At 43.2% G+C, this 16,782-nt stretch overlaps 2 protein-coding genes across 2 annotated transcripts; one reads left to right on the top strand and one right to left on the bottom strand.

The window, feature by feature from the left end:
- The first annotated feature begins 32 nt into the window (after nucleotides 1–32).
- Nucleotides 33–685, top strand: LOC121603362 (conserved oligomeric Golgi complex subunit 7-like). The gene is given in 3 exon segments (XM_041932017.1): nucleotides 33–380; nucleotides 383–460; nucleotides 528–685. Coding segments are annotated over 3 exon segments (573 nt in total). The 5' UTR covers nucleotides 33–43.
- A 1,648-nt stretch (nucleotides 686–2,333) lies between these two features.
- On the bottom strand, nucleotides 2,334–9,729 carry LOC121603363 (transcription factor Sp4-like). Its single transcript, XM_041932018.1, is given in 12 exon segments — nucleotides 2,334–2,685; nucleotides 2,985–3,149; nucleotides 3,580–3,770; nucleotides 3,837–4,060; nucleotides 4,575–4,788; nucleotides 4,791–5,103; nucleotides 5,105–5,499; nucleotides 6,864–7,434; nucleotides 7,512–7,748; nucleotides 7,750–7,920; nucleotides 8,492–8,626; nucleotides 9,649–9,729. Coding segments are annotated over 12 exon segments (2,814 nt in total). The 3' UTR covers nucleotides 2,334–2,568.
- Nucleotides 9,730–16,782: the final 7,053 nt, after the last annotated feature.

Below are 16,782 nucleotides of genomic sequence, written 5' to 3'. Positions count from 1 at the left end.
TCCCCGAGCCGGGCAGAGAGTATTTTGCGAGTTTCACCAGCGCATGAAACGCACCTGCGAGGACATTCACGATACAATGCTGCAAATTGCATTCTCACCCATAACGAAACACTTCAAACAGATTGAGCCCGCTGCCACTGGCCCGACCGGGGCAGCCGGTGGTACAACGGCAATGGACACACTGCCGGACTACAGCTACGCACCGCAGGAATACATCACGCTCATTAGTCAGTATTTGCTTACGCTTCCGCAGCATCTGGAACCGCTGCTGTTGTCGCCGGCCGCTGCACTGAAATCGGTGCTGGAGGTGGTGGCAGACCATCGATACGCGTCTAACCGACCGTGTGCCGACGTGTTTCTTGCCCTCGTCGTGGAGGAGTCGAAGCGTTGTACGTTGAGCAAATAGAGAACATTTGCTCGCTGAGCGTGTCGGGAGCGAAACAGCTGGCCACCGATATTGGTAAGTTGGATTGTAGATGGTGGTGTCTTTTCCGTATCCTGCCTTACTGGATCATTTACACTTCTAGAGTACTTTGGCAGCGTGCTGGAAGAGATGGGACAATCTCTGGGTGGTAATCTGCAACAAACGGTTAAACTTCTGCGCGCTCCTTTGGAGTCGTACGCTTCGGCAGCAACCGGATGTGATCCGGAGCTGGTAGCCGCATTCGTCAGAAGCGCAATTTAATATCCTGTTGAGCCATCACAACCAAAAGAGAGTGGTGTCTGAAATACGGTCAGCGAAAACTGTTTTAATTAATTTAAAAATAAGAAACAAGTTGATTGTTGCTTTTCTATTTTCCTTATTAATCTAGGAGTCAAGCAGGTGACTAAATTTTTGCAAAAAAAAATGAAACAAATACACCACGCAATACACATGAAATTACGTCGAGTTTTATTATTTCTTCCACAATGAACGTTAGCACGATTTAACGCCATCCCGTACCTCATACTGTTGTTCCTACATTGATTGGCCGCGATACAGTACTGGTAGTTTTATTTACATCTCAGTTAAACTTTCTATTTCATTTCGATACTAAAACCTCACGACGACATCGATATAAAAGCAAACTCTTTCTACGCTTTATTTCTGTTAATGATGCACAACAACAAAAACATACGCAAAAGAATGAAAACACGTATTCATCACACTTTATACTGCTGCTGTATGAAGTCGATTCGCACCTATATTAATCAGTGGTAATAAATAAATATGTAAAAAGTATCATTTCAATTATGACAAGGAGGGAAGCACAAGTGAGAGATTTATTTTAAAAAATTGATAGTTAATGGTATGTCCAATGAAATACCGTTTGCCTGCACATTCAGAATATATTTCCCGGCTGTGTGCCAAGCCACTCGCGTAATTCGCTTTACTAACAAGTAACATAAACAATTGACTATGAATTTAATCGTGCTAACATCGCCATTCTGTTGCGATCGGAAAATCTCAATCATGCTATTATATTGTCTGCCAAAATGTAGGACAACCTTGTAGCATTCATTCAACAAAAAAAGCTACCAGTACGTCGAGGATGCGCAACAGGAGATTTTGTTTCTTCGGTGGTTTTGCTACTAGACTCAATAATAGTAAACGAATCTTTTTTCCATTTGGTGTGCAATAAAGTGAATCAATTTAAGCAAATTCGACACAAAATGAACTTAAATCAACTCGAGACTGAATTCGTTGTTGCTTGCTTCTTTACTTAGCCAAACGTTTGCTTATTTATACGGCCCGGCGCTACATGATATCAACAAATGGCGTGAATAAACTAGAACGAGGCCTTCCTAGTTACTTACAAAGACTACGTTCCGCTTGTGGCCAAGCGTGTTGCTTTAAAACGTTAGTTTGCTGCGATACACACCGCGCCATTCAACCACGAGACGCTAACCACTATCGTACACATGTTAAAATTGAATATCGATCTACATTCACTCGACATTCACTAGTCAAATGCCGCACTGTACTGTAAACCTGCATATGATCTGTTGGGCGATTCTACTTCACACCTGGCCTCCGTTTTCGATTAAGAGTTGTGTATAAAAGATACAGTTTAAATATTCTTTACGACTTTACGACTATCCGTTAGTCTCCTCTTCGCTACTTTTCTAACACTTAAACATTTCCGAAATTTCAAAACGAACAAAGTCAAAATCTTCCAAAGCAAACCTTATGCGCAAGAGCGAGTAAAACTTCATTCTTGACTTTTTTCTTCTAAGCAGTAAATGTGTCTCCTTAAGTAAATTCACACATACATTGGGAGCGCTATTGTTTTTGGATTCAAAAATGGTGCATACAATAAACGAGCGGATAAAGAAAAATATCGTTAAAAATTGATTGATCATATTGTCTTTTTTAGGGTTCGTTCGGTACGCTCACCGCACACTGCTTGTACCAAACTTTCCTTAGAGCGAGATTATTTGCAAACTACTGCGAACGAGTTTTGCTTTGAAGGACTTTAACTTTGCCGAGTTGGGTAAGTATTACTAATATGAACAAACTGATACAATACTCATGGCTTTCCTGCAAGGGGAATAGAGTTCGTTCCAGGGGTGTCGAGTACGGCAGCACTAATTGGAATCGTACACTTCATGGTCCGCTTCGTCTCCACCGATCGTGATCATCATTTTGTGATCCGAGCTATCGTTACTGTCGGACGATCCAGTGTGAGGAGATCCGATGTCATCCTGAAAAAGAGACGCTCGCGTTAAAAAGCTTCCTTAAAAACAAGACAACATAATAATGCATTGTTGTCAATTTTAGTAATATTACATTTCTTTAAAAAAAACTTTGCACACTTAAAAGTTCATTTAAAACAAAGCTACCATACACATGTACTACTATTACGCTACTCAGTTGCTATATGTATTGGAATACGAATTCGAATTTCTACCAATTTGAAAGCGGCGTTGCACGGCGTCCTGGCAAGGTTACGATAATCTTATTCTGTTTTCACCTGTACCCAACACTGCTATGCGAGTGTTACCTTTTTATCAGCGTCATATGCACCAGCAGTTGAGGAGTGGTGAGATTGTCTTTCCAGGTCCGCATCGTCTTCGTCATCCATTTTGTAGTCAGTGTCGTCAATTTCATGGATTTCTTCCTCCTCGTAAGTGAGCTCATCGCCAGACTTATAGTAACCGTCAGAGTCCTAATAATCGCTCAACGTTGAAATTAAATACCGTGCAAAAACAGAAGCATATCCAACACAACATGCGCGCACAACCAGCATCGTTCCCAAAGATCGTCAACAATTGTGTACGAGATAACGTGATTAAGCGCATCGTTTATAGGGGAAAAAGAGTACAAGAAAATAAAAAGGAAACATAAATAACTACCTATAAATAAGGATAAGCTACACATGAACGCAATACAATACAACAACTCAATTTGAAAAGATCTAATCTCCAACACCGTACCAACACATCTACACAGACGGAGGAAAGTAATAATGCCGCACCGACGACTACATTCTAAACAGTCTAAAAAACAGCTTTTCTACGACTTCTAACGGGAACATATTTCATTTGAACATCTGTATAGAAACTATTTTCCAAACTCTTAAAATATGTGTATCTTACATGATCCCGCTTGAACTTTCCGTGGGTCCGTATATGCTTGGACAGGTGATCGCTGCGCATAAACTTTTTGTTGCACTCGACGCATTCGAACCGCTTCTCACCCGTGTGTGTCCGCCGGTGTCGCTGCAGTTCGTCAGATCGCGTGAATCGTTTCCCGCACGTACCCCAGTTGCATATGAAGGGTCTTTCTCCTGCAAACATTATACACTGTGGGTCAATTGAGATGCTATATGCGACATGCTTTGCAAACCCCGTACCTGTATGCCAACGCAGGTGAGCTCTCAAATGAGACGTCTTTCCGTACACCTTATTGCAGCCGCTTACGTGGCATATGTGCTGTCTTTTCCGATCCGGCGGCCCACTCGACTTGACCTCACAGTTTGGGCACGTACACGCAACACGTCGCACCCGCTGCCGTGGGTCCCATTCATCGTGTGCGTTGCCGAGACTACCTTCGGTATCGTGTGCCGCCGTCGCTTTTCTGCTGATATTATCGTGGTTTCGGCTTCCATTTCACCTGGCTCTTCTTTTCCTGCTGCTGTGCCCAGTTCCATCCCCATCCCTGCACCTGCCTTTGCCCCTGCGATTGCTGTGGCTGCTCCGGCTCCCGATCCCGCTCTTCCTCCTTTCCCTACTCCTCTTTTCCCTCCTGTCTCAGAAGCAACGCGAGCATTAGCACCAACGTTCACGTTACCGGTAGCTTGATTAGGGGAACCGCCTACGTGATCTCCCTTCGCGCTGTTTACCTGGGTGGAGGATGGAGTCGTTGCGGTCGATGCACCACCTGGGATCGTACTGCTAGGTATTCCTAGCCCTCCCAAGCTCCCAGCGCCACTACTGACTGCCACTATCTGGGCAGAGAGCGCCTACGGCCGACGTGAACAGAGCACCGGTAGCTAGTGTGGCCCCGTTGCCAGCTGTCGCCGATTGCGTAGACAAGGACTCCTGCTTCACCAAGTGTTTAGCGGGTTCGCTTGGATCCTGCTTTATCCTGCTTGATAATTGTTGTTGCGCCGTTGCCTGCTGAAGGGCTGCGACTATAGCGCGTGTGCTGCTGCTGATGCTGTTGTTGCATACCTTGCTGCTGCTGCTGTAGCTGTTGATGCTGCCCTGCTTGAGTGACCGGGTTCAACTGAGGCTGCGACGCTGCTGTTTGCGGTTGAACCGGTTGCATGAAATTTGTCGGTATAACTTGAACGTTTCCAATACGGGAATATTTTGCACAGGAATCGCCTGCAACCCTGCAAGCCCTGGCATATGCTGACGCAATTGCTGCAGCGTTATTGGCTGACCAATCTGAGGACCGCCGGGCGCAGCAGTGATCGTTATTGGTTGTGATAAGCCGCTGATCATTTGCTGTTGCGGTTGTTGCCCTCCTGTGCTACCTGATGCTGCAGCTGCCGCTGCAGCCACCATTTGTTGCGCAGCCGCTGCCGCAACTTGCTGTTGTTGCTGAACTTGCTGTTGAACTTGTTGCTGAACTTGTTGCTGCTGTTGCTGCTGCTGATGGTTAGCAGATTGGATCCTGCCCGGCAGCCTGTGGCTGAGCTGTGCTCACGACCATTGGTCCGTTTGGGCCATTCTGAATTTGTTGAGCGGTAGCTTGTGGCTGCTGAAGGATGATGTTAGGATGCATTGATGCTGCTTGTAACCCAGCCAACGGATTTAGAGACGTCAACTGTATCTGCTGAATTTGGCCGCTGGGGGTGATGATGTTAGCCATCTGTGGTATCTGCGGTATAACCTGCATCTGGGGCTGTACCAATGAGCCAAACGTTTGCACTGGGACGTGAACAGTTTGATACACAGTCTGCCCGTTTGCTGTTGATATCGGCATTTGTACTGGGATAGTTTGCTGCATCGGAAATTGAACCACTTGCGGAAGTGCGGTGCCTGCTGGACGTACTTGCACGTTTTGTCCTGAAAGAAAAACATGCAACAAATCAATAAATCAGTGCGACAGTTTTTTTGTGCGACAGCAAGGTTGTGTCTACTACACTATTATCATTCCATTACAATTAATACTACTCAGGCGATGTACAATACTATAACCCGTCACTATAACCTTGTCAAACTAAATTTAACTAAACGCTAAAATTCCATAAAACTTTGATCGCTACAGTTAAACGACGAGCATCCTGGAAATTTACCTCCTTCTAACTTAATCGTTGTTATGTTGCCAGGGAGTTGATTCAACGCAGTCATAGTGGACGCGCTGGCACCTGTATATTCGTGCCCGGTATAGTAAATGTAGCTGCTGATGAGCTGCTGCTGCAGCTGTTGATTTGTGGCAGCAGCGGTTTGTTGTTGCTGTTGGTGCTGCGACACTATTGCCTGCTGCTGGGTAACTATTTGTTGTTGCTGGTTCTGAGCAATTTGTTGAGTTGTTTGCTGTTGTGCCTGTTGTGTTTGTTGCTGCTGCTGTTGCTGCTGTTGCTGCTGCTGTTGTTGTTGTTGTTGTTGTTGTTGTTGTTGCTGCTGATTTTGTTGTTGCTGTTGTTGTTGCTGCTGCTGCTGATGTTGCTGCTGCTGTTGCTGATTTTGTTGTTGTTGATTTTGCTGTTGTTGCTGCTGCTGTTGCTGATTTTGTTGTTGTTGCTGATTTTGTTGTTGTTGATTTTGCTGTTGCTGTTGCTGTTGCTGTTGCTGTTGCTGTTGCTGTTGCTGTTGCTGTTGCTGTTGCTGCTGTTGCTGTTGCTGTTGCTGTTGCTGTTGCTGCTGCTGTTGCTGTTGCTGCTGCTGGTGTTGCTGCTGCTGCTGTTGCTGTTGCTGTTGCTGCTGCGGTTGTTGTTGTTGTGGTACTTGATGAAGTATGTTAGGGGCATTAGATGTTCCCAATGGTATGGTTATATTAGTGCCCGGTATGGTTAGCGTAGCCTGACCAGCTAGATGGAATAAAACAAATTGCAAGCCGAAACGTGTTTGATTGTATGAATGTTACATGGTGCTCTTAAATGAAGGTTAATGCGTGTTTATATTCACAGATTTGCTCTATTTTAAAGTGCAGGTGTTCTTTACAAATATGTGTTTGGAAATAATTACATTCAATTCAACCTAAAAGGCATACGATCACTATTCTTTTGTAGGATAATGTACAAAGAATAATATAATTGAAATACCGCTTAGTATTTCAACCTCGTTTGTGGTGTAAAATATCTGCCATACGAAAAAATAAATTATATGAAGGCAACATGAGCCCACGCATTGGTTTATGTACATACCATTTACCACCCATTCTTTTAATTCCAATCCCACTGTTGTTTAGTAAATGTTTAAATACCTACCAGTAGGTAGTTGAACTGACTGCGGCATGTTTTGGAGAAAATTTGCTGGTAAAACCCCATTTGGCGCACGGATAATCTGTCCAGACGGTGTAATATACGCCGGCTGACCATTAATTTGCACTGCCTGCGCACCGGCCAGCATTTGTTGTTGCTGCTGTTGCTGTTGCTGCTGCTGGTGTTGCTGGTGTTGCTGCTGTTGTTGTTGTTGTTGCTGCTGCTGTTGCTGCTGTTGAGCATGGAAACCTGCCGGTACATACAGTGCTTCCTGGCCATCGAGGCTAATCGTTTGCACTGGTTGAATCATCTGAAAGAGTCCATTCTGGTTTTGTACCAGTTGTCCGCCGCCTTGCAAAAACTGTTGCGGTAAGCTTTGCAGGCTAACAATTTGCGAGTGCCCTTGCATCTGGGGCGCGGAAGTGACGAACGTTTTCATCGGTGTACCGACTGGTGTCGCTCCGGCTGTACCAGGAGCGGCCGATGCAGCCATCTGCACAGCGGTACCATCGGCTGTAGTGAGAGCGTTTAGCTGATGTTGTGGGAGAAAGTTTTGAAGCTGTTGTAAGGTGATAACCTAAAAATTTTGAAATTAAACAACATTAAAATCCATTCTAAAAACATTGCTTCGAACAGAACAATAACAAAACTAACCTGAGGTTGTGCTTGCGCCGAAACCTGTTGTATTTGCGCCTGAAGCTGTGCGGCAGCATGCGCTTGCTGTTGCTGTGCAACAGCGGCAGCCTGCTGTTGAGCTTGCTGTTGTGCTTGCTGTTGTGCTTGTTGTTGCTGCTGCTGTTGCAGTTGTTGCTGCTGCTGATGCTGCTGCTGCTGCTGCTGTTGCTGCTGCTGCTGCTGCTGTTGCTGTTGCTGTTGCTGTTGCTGCTGTGTTGTTGTTGCTGCTGCTGTGTTGCTGTTGATGATGATGTTGTTGCTGCTGTTGTTGTTGTTGTTGTTGTTGCTGATGTTGCTGTTGTTGCGCTTGCAACTGTTGTTGAACTTGATGCTGTGCAGCGCTTTGTGGCTGCGACGCAGCCATAATTGCCGCATTAAGTTCATTGCCCTTTGGAGAATTAAACAACGTTTTAATAAATTTGTTTTGCTCGTTCTTATGTGCATTTCACTAGACAACCATCGATTGCTTACAGTTTAAGTTACTAGGAGTGTATAAAAAGAGCATACATAAACCAAAAGCATAAACGGAGCCCAAAATGAACCCACCAGCAGCACAGCAAGTGAGGTTGTGATTAACGGGTGAATAAAGGTGCAATGAAAACAACAACAACAAAACATGAGTGAACGAAATTACACAGGTTAAATAATATTGTCAGTGTACAGAAGGGATGACTCAGGTAATTGCTAGATAATCGATTGTTAGCAAATAAACTTTTAAAAAAAAAAAGTGCCACAAGTGTTTTTTTTTCGATTAGAATTCCTTTTGGTGGAGATATACAAGATTGGTTAGGGGTGGTACCTTAAAATCATACAAATGACAAGAATATGGAATGAGTTTAGTTTGCCACACAAGATTCAAAACACCATAGATTAAAAAAGAACAAAAGTTAACAAAAAAGATGATAAGCAGCGATAAATGCAATGTTACAATGTAAGAAATATCTTGTCGTGCAACGGACCTGTAATCCTTGGGCTTGCAAATGTGCCACCACCGAGGCACTGACGATTCGTATTTCCTGCCCAGGTGCCAATGCACCCTGCCCGTATCCATATTGCTTCCTACTACACTTTTCGGTATTGACGAAGGCTGGACACTTGCATCGTACTCAGAAACATGTTCGTCAATCGGTTATTTTCGCTCGTGTTTATTTCAAACGCTTCATTTTAGCTAATGCCGCATAGCGTTTACGAGTTATTTCTTATCTACACGGCCATGTATCAAGGTAGTCCTAGTGCTAATCACTGCAAAACACAACGAAAAGGTATGAGACACCGATGTATGACTTGGGCATTGGGAAGTGTTTAAGCATTGGAAATTGTTTGGGCATTGGAATCATAGAACTGCGCTGAAGCATAAAAAAAACCCACAATAATCTGACACAAACGTCATGTTGGCGTGGACATCAAACATAAACAAATCCTATCATCGCTAGAGGTAAAAGAGTGAGAGCGAGAGCGAGCGAGAGTGAAAGGTACAACTTTGTTTTGCATCGAAAGGACGATGTGATAGTATTGGTGTGCGACAGTATGAGTGCCATGTTTGTGCACATGTATTGAAAACACAAATGAATGGCTTTCTAGATACAGTAACTGCAGCTACCGTGCGTACTTTTCGTTCGTATGCTCCAAAGTCTTGCACGTATTTGCGAAAGGAGTAGACAAGCATTAACACCAATCTATGTCATGCGAAACCAACCATTACTGTATGCGAGTACACAGAATCGAACAGCAACTGCAGCTCAATTTAGTGGAATGTGAAGCTTGTTCAGAAGGGAACAGGAAAAGACAATACTGTAGATGGTCTTGTGCTGATGATTGTTAGTAAGATATCCTATCCTGGTTATTGTTGAGCAGGATTATCTTGTTACTACTGTTCGAGACAAGAAATAATAAAGTTCCCACAGCATGTATTGTTCGTGTATCACAACTTCTCCCGTATCATCATTTTTCCGTCCTTCCGTATTCACAACGAACATAGCTGACAAGTTGATGTTTTACTTTCGTTTGCTACTGTCGATCTTTCCTTGCGCTATTTTTGCCCACCAATGAACGGCGGAGCGAACCTAAGAGCAGTTACATTACAACACAATTGATAACTTATTCGAATGGCGCGTACCTGTACAGATTCACTGTCCGGTTTAGTAACCGTTTCGATCGAATCACTCGATTCTATCTTGGGTTTTTTTTTTTTCGTCATTTTATGAGGTTCCCCTACTGGGCTAAATCTTCACGCTCACCAAGGCTGGTGTCACAAACCAAGTTTCCATCACACATTCCGCGTGCCTTCGTTCGACGGGAAGCGGCACACACCACACACCGCATGGACGATCCCAATCACTTTGTACAACTTTCGTTGCGTAGAGTATTTGCCGTAACGCTGTATTGACTTTATCTTTTAATTTGTTGTTAGTCTTCTCTGTTTAGATCACTGCGTGCCCATTTTTCTTCTTCCAAGTGACATCCACATAAAACATCACACACTTCCCCAAAAGATCACACGCACACCACGACAGGCGATAGGCTGCGTTTACATCGCCAGCTTCATAACTTCGACGAACGCCAAACCTTTTCGACAACTATTGCCAGCTGCACTGCCGATTTGGAAACTGCCGTATTGCACTGCAATCAATCCGATGTTTGCCTTTCGAAACACAATAAACCAAGATGTAGTGTGTGATATTCGATTAACGCACTATTCGCGCATTTTGATAAACTAATTCTTGCTGCACAACGACACGACGACACACGGACGAACGTGCATCCCTCGCAAGAGCTGCGCACGAAATGAACTACACACTTGCATACAACCCCGACCAGCCTATGCTTGCACGCACGCACAAACACACCCATCCATCGCATGTTTTATGTGCTCTTATCCCTCATCCGTACAACGCTGCATCTAAGGGAAAGAGCAACATATAGTTTCACTTCACTCACTCACTCGCGGTACCGACCCTACGCTACACGCCACATACAATTATGCGGCTAGCGGGTAAAGATAGTACCGATGGCTATATTGAAAACAATATGAAACGGTAGCGAGGGAGCACACCCCTTTTTCGACCAACGCACGCCACACGCTTTTAAGCATACCTTTTTCGATGAGGCCTACAATTTCGGCACAATCGACAAGGATGGACGAGATCTCGCGCGCAACGTAACACCCTATTCATTTATTTGTGGAAAACGGTCCCACATAATCCACATTGTATGGCTAGCAACATTTTTAGGGCCGTGGTTAAGTCTGCATCAAGGCAACGTGCTGGAATGGGAGAGAAAATGAACTGGTGAAAGAAGCGCAGCATTGAGCAAGTACTCCGCATCATACTAGACTCCCATGAGCATATTTTTTCTCCCTGCGTGTTTTCTTCCCATATGGAAATTTTGTAATTTCTACACATTTTTCTATGATATATTTTAATTTGTACAGTCGATTGATTGTCACACAAACAGCCATACAATACAATTGTTTCAGGACAGAAGCATATAATCGCATCGATTGCAATACTTTTCTCGCATTTTATGCTCATCCCATCGTACTGCATCGTACAAATGAAGGAGGTCCTCGGTACGCACAACGGGCGTTTATTTTACGCACGCAAGCACGCACACACACACAAACACACTCCCAAGTGTGACTACACAGTCAAACCGCAAGGCCTCCTAGTGTCCGGGGCTAGATTCCAAGCGTGTTGCCTGCCTGCCAGTCCATCTGCTTATGGAAATGTGTTCGAAGCCGGCCCAGAAACAATCAAAGTACACCCCGACCGACCCCGGCAAGCTAATTCGCATACAAAAATGTATGAAGAAGGGGCAGATGCAACACACCCAAACATTACAACGTTGCCGATGTTCTCATGAATGTGTTGGGCCGCTTCGAGCACATTCCCTTTCCTTGTCTCTCGCGCACGATGCACGCAAGGAAGGATGAAAAGCAGCATGTGCTCTGTTTCATGCGTCGTACTAGAGCATCCTTTTCCGTCAGGCTGTTTGCTGTCGATGCTTGCTAGCCAGCAGAAGGCAAGCGTCGAATCAAACTCTCTCTTCCCGCTTTCCTGAAGTAGCTCTGCACTGCTCTACCTATCAGCTCTTTTCCACCAAACAGCCGAAAGACTCGTTTGATTATCGCATGGATCGCCACCGAAACGCCCGCTCCGGAGCGCTTGGCATTTCGAGGATGGGTAACTTTACGCACGGGGACGTACCAGGACCGCACACGCACACCGTTTCTGAGGGTGTTCCTTGAGCGAGATCTTGCGACCAATGGTAATTGTTTTAAGCGGTTCCTTTTTCATTATTAGCTATGCATTGCTAAACGCAAGAAGGACAAACACTTCTAAAAAGTTGGTCGTGATGCCTCAACAGTCCATCATTCCAATGAAAATTGTAATACATGCCGTAGTGCAGCAATGCCCGGTCACTGACACTTGCCGTGTGGGAAGTGGGATGAAATGTGTTCCAAAGCATAGTTTAGGGGTCTGTACAGGGGGCGTGGTACCGACATTTGCGCCCTGTTTTATTCAACCTAAAACAGAACTTGAATTGGCGCTGCAATACGCCACGTGTGTTCGCCATCTCTCCCGCCTTTCGTTATCAATCGGTTGGAGGAGCGACAGATCGTTCCTCAAGATCAGGTATGTCAAACTGGTGGCCTGCGGGCTACATGATCCCTGATTGTTCTGTGTCCGGCTCGCAACACTACGAAGTTATGATTAATTCAATTTATATTTGAAATGGAATATCTTTAACATTGATAATTTAAGTAATACGGCAAAGCCGTCCCTCCTGAATAAAAAAAAACATCGATAATAGACACAGATATTGCGGTAGCGAAAGGATTTCCGGGTTAACATGGCCCACCGAACAAAAAAGTTTGATTGCATCTGCTTAAGATTATGGGACCAAGATCCAACGTCCGGCATGTTCTATTAATGCTTTGCAAATCAAAACATCTTTGAATTATGGATGTTTTTAAATTATAGCTTGATTTCCAGCATAGCATTAAGAGTTAGGAATAATAGCAAGAAAACTATAGAGTGATTGATTGCGTGACGATTAGCCGTGACTATACAAAGGGTCGGATTAGATCGAGCGTTCAAGAGTAGCAAATTTTCATGATCTTTGTGAGGCCCTTAGAAAATTCTCATTGTTTCTCACCGTGTCTCACATCGAAAATCTCTTTCAATTTTCCTTTGATTGCATCCAAAATATCCTGCTGCGAGCACGACTAGAATAAAACTCTCTTTTCTTGGTTTCCTGAAATTCCTGAATTTCCTCTAAGATTATTCGTTCCTCTGAGTATGTGCGTCGAGTCGCTTGGCTAACGTAATCTAAAAGTCCAACAACTAACAAGTGTTTTTTTAAATATATACAGTAGAACATCGATTATCCGGGGGCGGATTAATTATTTTGTTTTACAATAGTTCAATCGTGGCGAACATTTGCGGCGATAGTTATGATGGTAACAATTTTTTTTTTGCAGCTATCTAGTGTCTTGTGATATTTTCTGACTTGATTTTTGATCATGAACAGCTGGTAAACCTATAGTCATTGATTAAAATAATTACATTACAGGTTATATGTTAAATTTTTACGGACTTTTCCGTCATAAATTTCTATAGACGACCAATAATTGGACCTGGTTTTCGTGATACAGTCGTCAACCTCGAACGACTTAACAACGTGCCCGTCATGGTTCAAATCCCGAATGGACATGGTCATGGCCGCCATACGTAGAACTAACTATACTGCAATGTTTAATAAAAACAAGTAACAGAAATCCAAGCCTACTAGTGTTTGGTACCAGGTGTGGTAGGTCTTGACCGACAACGGTTGTTGTGACAAGAAAAGATGAATCAATAATGATTGTTGGCTTTACCGTGCGTAATCAAGGTATTTGGTTATGATAACACTACATTTTGTTTTGGTAACATAAGTTCAAAACACAATAAATAAAATATATACCTGAAATCTGTCTAAGATGTATCTTAAAGGGATTGTAAGGATAAAATCCAAGACTCTTTTTTTTATTGGAGTGTTATATAAAAATCGTGTATATTTTGTAACTCATTGTTAAACAATTTCCAAGAAAAATATAGATTAAGATTTAGTAGCAAAATGATTTTACCACTTCGAAAATAAGCTCAGATGGTGAAGACCAAAGTATGCACGATGCCTCTTTCGTAATTAATAATTTTATATTATTATTTTGATAGTTTTGCTGCTGATATCGTTGACCGAAGTTCTTCTTCTTCTTCTTCTTTTTTGGCTCAACAACCGTTGCCGGTCAAGGCCTGCCTGTACCACACAACTTGTGGTTTGGCTTTCAGTGACTTATTGATCCCCCCATAGCAGGATAGTCAGTCCTACGTATGGCGGCACGGTCCATTTGGGGCTTGAACCCATGACGGCATGTTGTTAAGTCGTACGAGTTGACGACTGTACTACGAGACCCGGCTCAACCGAAGTTACCGAAGTTGACCGAAGTTACTGATAACAAAACTCTTCACTAATAACAAAATTCTTCTACCACCTCGAAATTGTCACCGTAAGTTAACACGCTACCCCCAATCGTCTTCGTCGTATTGATCGTCACTCTATCTAATTCTTGCTGCTTCATGTTTGAAATATCTCTTCTATCAAACAGATATTTTCTATTTGGGATATGTGTCTATCGTAATAGTATACATTCTAGTCCAGCAGAGCGCAAGATCATCGTGTGTATTGCAACATTGTGGAGCCTTCCCAAAATACGATCCTTGTTATGCCAGTCTGCCTAGAATTAGCTGTGAAATTCTAAGGCAGACTTGGGCGCACATGTATGAATTTTGACATCCCTTGGATCATCGGTGAAAAAAGAGTGGAGCTAAAATTCAAAATCCTGTTCACTGTTCGCTGTTGACACATCAGGATCAAATTCTTTCTATCGCAACAGGTGGCATGGGCATTAGTCTGATGTTGTTATAAGTTACCAAATGATTGGTTTCAAGACGTCCAAGCTTATTTCTTACCTGAGTTGGAAATCCTCGCTTCTTTTCCATTGCTTTGCAATAGTTTAAACAGAGGATTTGATGGCGCGCAAGATTTTACGTTCTACTTGAGCTCCGGTCGCCGAATCAAGTGTGACCTGCAAGAGTCTGTAATGCGTCTGGTTATCATATCGTAAAGTTTTTAAATCCAATTATATAATCGTTTTTGTTTACTTTTGAATATTAACAAATCAGTCAATCGATGAATTAGTAAAATTTTAAACACTATGGAATTAAAGGCATTTAAGGTTTTTATATTCAAAAGATGAATTTGGAGCAAAAACATGCTGCATATTATAGATTGCTTTATTTGAATTTCAACAAAACTTTTTTATTTTTTTCTTGTTTTCTATTTTAAAAAATGATTGAACAACACACATTTTGGAGACAATTCTGGCAGACCTTCTTTTACTAATGGCCAAAGTTTTCAACTCACTATGAAATAGTCTAGATTTTAGCAACACCTTAAGTAATTTGAAGACTTTTTGCATAGTTGGTTTGGCGATTTAAAAAACATGTAATTATTTTACCGTTCGATGTGCATGTACTAAGTGTATTAGTTATGTTATTGTGACAGATTATTGCGGTCGGTTTTGTTATTTACTATTTATTTTATTTTTATACAAATAAGGATGTTGATAAGGATAAGGATAAATAAGGTGTAGGCTTGCGATAGGTGGAAGACATAAATCTAGAAATAATAATAAAAAGATAAACGGACATAATTAGAACAACACAAATTATTATTATCATGGCACTTAGAAAAACTGTGCCGATGGCAAAAAATTACAATTGCTGTCAATGTGAACTAGCAGCAAAAAAAGGTCGTAGCTTTATATTTCCCGTGTGAAAAGTAAAGTAATTGGTTCCAGAACCGTAAGTGTGCTGGTTAAGGGTATGCATATGAAAACAAATGAACAATCATACTAATTATTTTTTCATTAATCCATGTTCTTGCAGGATAACATTCAAACTGAAATGATACTATGGTTAAATTCGAACCACAAAAGTATCCGGAATTCAAAGATGTTTTTTTTTGCTTAACGAAGGTTTATAGACAATTTTTGACGTTGATCTTGATCCATGATCTTGAGGAACGATCTGTCCTCCTCCAACCGATTGATAACGAAAGGCGGAGAGATGGCGAACACACGTGCGTATTGCAGCGCCAATTCAGTTCTGTTTTAGGTTGAAATAAAACAGGGCGCAAATGTCGGTACCACGCCCCTGTACAGACCCCTTAAACTACTTTGAACACATTTCATCCCACTTCCCACACGGCAAGTGTCAGTGACCGGTGCATTGCTGCACTACGGCATGTATTACAATTTTCATTGGAATGATGGACTGTTGAGGCATCACGACCAACTTTTTAGAAGTGTTTGTCCTTCTTGCGTTTAGCAATGCATAGCTATAATGAAAAAGAACCGCTTAAAACATTACCATTGGTCGCAAGATCTCGCTCAAGGACACCCTCAGAAACGGTGTGCGTGTGCGGTCCTGGTACGTCCCCGTGCGTAAAGTTACCCATCCTCGAAATGCAAAGCCAAGCGCTCCGGAGCGGGCGTTTCGGTGGCGATCCATGCGATAATCAAACGAGTCTTTCGGCTGTTTGTGGAAAAAGAGCTGATAGGTAGAGCATTGCAGAGCTACTCAGGAAAGCGGAAGAGAGAGTTTGATTCGACGCTTGCCTTCTGCTGGCTAGCAAGCATCGACAGCAAACAGCCTGACGGAAAAGGATGCTCTAGTACGACGCATGAACAGAGCACATGCTGCTTTTCATCCTTCCTTGCGTGCATCGTGCGCGAGAGACAAGGAAAGGGAATGTGCTCGAAGCGGCCCAACACATCATGAGAACATCGGCAACGTTGTAATGTTTGGGTGTTTTGCATCTGCCCCCTTCTTCATACATTTTTGTACGCGAATTAGCTTGCCGGGGTCGGTCGGGGTCTTTGATTGTTTCTGGGCCGGCTTCGAACACATTTCCATAGGCAGATGGACTGGCAGGCAGGCAACCGCTTGGAATCTAGCCCCGGACACTAGGAGCCTTGCGGTTTGACTGTGTAGTCACACTTGGGAGTGTGTTTGTGTGTGTGTGCGTGCTTGCGTGCGTAAAAATAAACGCCCGTTGTGCGTACCGAGGACCTCCTTCATTTGTACGATGCAGTACGATGGTATGAGCATAAAATGCGAGAAAAGTATTGCAATCGATGCGATTATAT

This window comes from Anopheles merus, unplaced genomic scaffold (genome assembly GCF_017562075.2).
Source record: "Anopheles merus strain MAF unplaced genomic scaffold, AmerM5.1 LNR4001186, whole genome shotgun sequence".
Taxonomy (NCBI): domain Eukaryota; kingdom Metazoa; phylum Arthropoda; class Insecta; order Diptera; family Culicidae; genus Anopheles; species Anopheles merus.
The sequence above is the reverse complement of the archived record's forward strand: the minus strand, read 5'-3'. Positions and strand labels throughout refer to the sequence as shown.